This window comes from Biomphalaria glabrata, chromosome 15, assembly GCF_947242115.1.
Source record: "Biomphalaria glabrata chromosome 15, xgBioGlab47.1, whole genome shotgun sequence".
NCBI classification, from domain to species: domain Eukaryota; kingdom Metazoa; phylum Mollusca; class Gastropoda; family Planorbidae; genus Biomphalaria; species Biomphalaria glabrata.
The window spans coordinates 5428511-5432413 of NC_074725.1; the positions used below are offsets into that span (position 1 = coordinate 5428511).

Below are 3903 nucleotides of genomic sequence, written 5' to 3' on the forward strand. Positions count from 1 at the left end.
AAAGGATTAATTTCCCTTGTTGATGATCTTTCAACTTGATCCGAGATTGAGTGTGCGAGAAGTACTGTAAACAAAGTTTCTACCAGACCAACAGAGGGACTTGATAAAAGCTTTATAAACATTTGTCTTCCACTGCAATACAATGATTATTTATTTATATATGGAAATGCATCCGAGATGGCGACCGTTACCAAAAAGTCACAAAAGTTTTTAATCATGTTAAGTTTAGGTATAGACCAAACAATTTTGATGAAGTTTCAGGTAAATAGCAATATAAAAAAAATGTCAATGTAATCCTGCTGTTTGTTAAGTCAAGAACCAAGAATGTAAAGATAAATCTATTTTAAAAAATCAAACATATCGATTAATGTTCTCCTTCATCTATTGTTACTAGTGATGTAAGGTTTCTCATCTATTGTTACTAGTGATGTAAGGTTTCTCAGCAAGGTCTGAAGAGGAACCTAGGCGCCAAGTTTTTTTTCCCTCTATTCCGATTTTCAGAAATGCATTCTACTAGTAGTTTACAATGTACAAATATAACTGATAAAAAAACGCAAGTGAGTTATATCAAGCATTGGTGTGATGGGCCGTTACTGATGTGTGCAAGACGTTCAATAGTACAGCATACACGTTGGTAATGGTCTAATCATCCCAAAAGTATTGTAGCGGGCCTGTTTTATTTAGTCAAAATATTTCAATAGAACTATGGTACGTCACTAAGTAGATTTCTCACCGTTCTGGCATGAAAAGATGGGTAGAATCGCATTGAAATGTATTCACCAACCCTTTAACTGCCTTTTTTGTTTTCAATTATTTTTGCTTTGCTTATGATTGCCTGCATCGCAATGTTAAAGAAATTATTTTTAACATTTGCAGATTTGTTTTGATCCCTAAATGAGGATCGTGGCAGATAGTGACTAGTGCCATGTCATAGCTCTAAGTAGGGCATACGTATGTCAATATGGCTTGAGGAAATTTTATTTTTTTTCATTGTAAATAGGTACCGTCTACAAGTCAACACTCTGGCTGTCAAAAGGAGGAACTCCTCATTACTGTGAAGAGACGATGGTTAGGTCATATTGTAAAACTTGACTCACTGTCAATAATCACACATCAAGGTACAATGGAGGCAGCACAAAGAAAAGGTCGTCCAAAGAAAAGGTCGTCCACAAGAAAAGGTCGTCCACAGAAAAGGTCGTCCACAAGAAAAGGTCGTCCACAAGAAAAGGTCGTCCACAGAAAAGGTCGTCCACAAGAAAAGGTCGTCCACAGAAAAGGTCGTCCACAAGAAAAGGTCGTCCACAGAAAAGGTCGTCCACAAGAAAAGGTCGTCCACAGAAAAGGTCGTCCACAAGAAAAGGTCGTCCACAGAAAAGGTCGTCCACAAGAAAAGGTCGTCCACAAGAAAAGGTCGTCCACAGAAAAGGTCGTCCACAAGAAAAGGTCGTCCACAAGAAAAGGTCGTCCACAGAAAAGGTCGTCCACAGAAAAGGTCGTCCACAAGAAAAGGTCGTCCACAGAAAAGGTCGTCCACAAGAAAAGGTCGTCCACAAGAAAAGGTCGTCCACAAGAAAAGGTCGTCCACAGAAAAGGTCGTCCACAAGAAAAGGTCGTCCACAGAAAAGGTCGTCCACAAGAAAAGGTCGTCCACAAGAAAAGGTCGTCCACAAGAAAAGGTCGTCCACAGAAAAGGTCGTCCACAAGAAAAGGTCGTCCACAAGAAAAGGTCGTCCACAAGAAAAGGTCGTCCACAGAAAAGGTCGTCCACAAGAAAAGGTCGTCCACAAGAAAAGGTCGTCCACAAGAAAAGGTCGTCCACAGAAAAGGTCGTCCACAAGAAAAGGTCGTCCACAAGAAAAGGTCGTCCACAGAAAAGGTCGTCCACAAGAAAAGGTCGTCCACAAGAAAAGGTCGTCCACAAGAAAAGGTCGTCCACAAGAAAAGGTCGTCCACAGAAAAGGTCGTCCACAAGAAAAGGTCGTCCACAGAAAAGGTCGTCCACAGAAAAACTGGTTGGACAATGTAAAAGAATGGACCGGCCTCTCTCTTGATATTTTGGTAAGAACAGTTGCTGACCGGGAAGAGTCGAGAGATTTCGTTTTGCCAACTGTTACAGCACCCCTATGACGAAAGCCAAGGGACAGATGATGATAATGGCATTGTTAATCAATCGGTCTGCTACAACTTTGGTCTGGAAACGTGCTGTTTGAATCAAGTAGTTCTGTTGACCTCCTTCACACGAAGAATGACTATGGTTCATCTCGCGTTGAACACCTTTTAATTATATCGATAATTTGTAAAAACATTCACGTTAATTTATAATTAAGTTTGAAAAAAAAACTTTAAAAAAAAAGGTACATATATTGAATTTTTACCTTTATATATATATAGAATATTAATATTTATATATATTAAGAAAAAAAAAAGACCTAACACATTGGGTTAATAGAATTGGAAACAACTTTGACAATGATCTATTGGAACAGATAGACAAAACAAGAAAACGCTTCACAAACTGCAAAACAAAAGAAAAAGTGACAGAAAAGTGACAGAAATGTGTAAGAAAAGTGACAGGAAAGTGACAGAAATGTGTAAGAACAGTGACAGAAAAGTGACAGAAATGTGTAAGAAAAGTGACAGAAATGTGTAAGAAAAGTGACAGAAATGTGTAAGAAAAGTGACAGAAAAGTGTAAGAAATGTGTAAGAAATGTGTAAGAAATGTGTAAGAAATGTGTAAGAAAATTGACAGAAATGTGTAAGAAATGTGTAAGAAATGTGTAAGAAAAGTGACAGAAATGTGTAAGAAAAGTGACAGAAAAGTGACAGAAATGTGTAAGAAAAGTGACAGAAATGTGTAAGAAATGTGTAAGAAATGTGTAAGAAAAGTGACAGAAATGTGTAAGAAATGTGTAAGAAATGTGTAAGAAAAGTGACAGAAATGTGTAAGAAAAGTGACAGAAAAGTGTAAGAAAAGTGTAAGAAATGTAAGGGATGAAAAGATAGAATATGAAGGTAAGTAAGATTGACAGAAGATAAACATTTGAGTATAATGCAGTACAATGTATTTATGCTAAAATTGAAACGCTATGATTTTTGCTAGCAATATTTCTTTCACTCGCATTCTCTCTCTCTCTCACTATATATATATATATATATATATATATATATATATATATATAATGTGATGGGCTAATATCATCCGACTTCACTTCTTAACAATTAGCCACAGAACATAACAAGTTAAATATAGACTTAATAACAACTTTCACTTCTATCAAATAACACTTTATTTAGCACTGGGAAATCCGTCCAGTCTTCCTAAACGTCGCTATCTCTAACTACTATTTAAAACAGCCTACTTCTCGATGAACGCCATGTTGGTCCCTTTTTCGCATAAGTCTACTACGTCATTCGTCTGTCTGACTACGTCACTACTTTTACCGCCGCTAAAACAATACACAGTATATTTGTCTAACAAAACTAACATACTCTCTAAACTAGTACATTACAATATATATATTATATATATATATATATATATATATATATATATATATATATATATATATATAGATAGATAGATAGATAGATAGATAGATAAAGAGAGAGAGAGAAAGAGATATAGATAGATAGATAGATACTCAGTGTAATTTAAAATGTGAGGATTAATAAACAAAAGACTCAAACACGGTCTTAATTTTACATATTAAATTAACATCATGTTCCACCTTTAAATTAGGCTCTGATCTAGTTCTTTAGTTCTAGATTTCTGGCATGCGAGGTGGTTGGAATCTCGTCTCAATGTCCGCGCGGTGAGCCGCAAGGCTGGAACTTGTCTGGTCCTCGATTTTCTTCTTAAGTCTATACACTTTGTTTTCTAAACCGGCTGATTTACATCCACC

At 36.3% G+C, this 3903-nt stretch overlaps 1 protein-coding gene across 1 annotated transcript; it reads left to right on the top strand.

Moving 5' to 3' along the window:
* The first annotated feature begins 1123 nt into the window (after positions 1-1123).
* Positions 1124-2026, top strand: LOC129923168 (protein FAM83H-like). Its single transcript, XM_056013046.1, has one exon. It carries the CDS (start codon positions 1124-1126, stop codon positions 2024-2026), a length of 903 nt encoding a protein of 300 aa, XP_055869021.1.
* The last annotated feature ends 1877 nt before the right edge of the window (positions 2027-3903 follow it).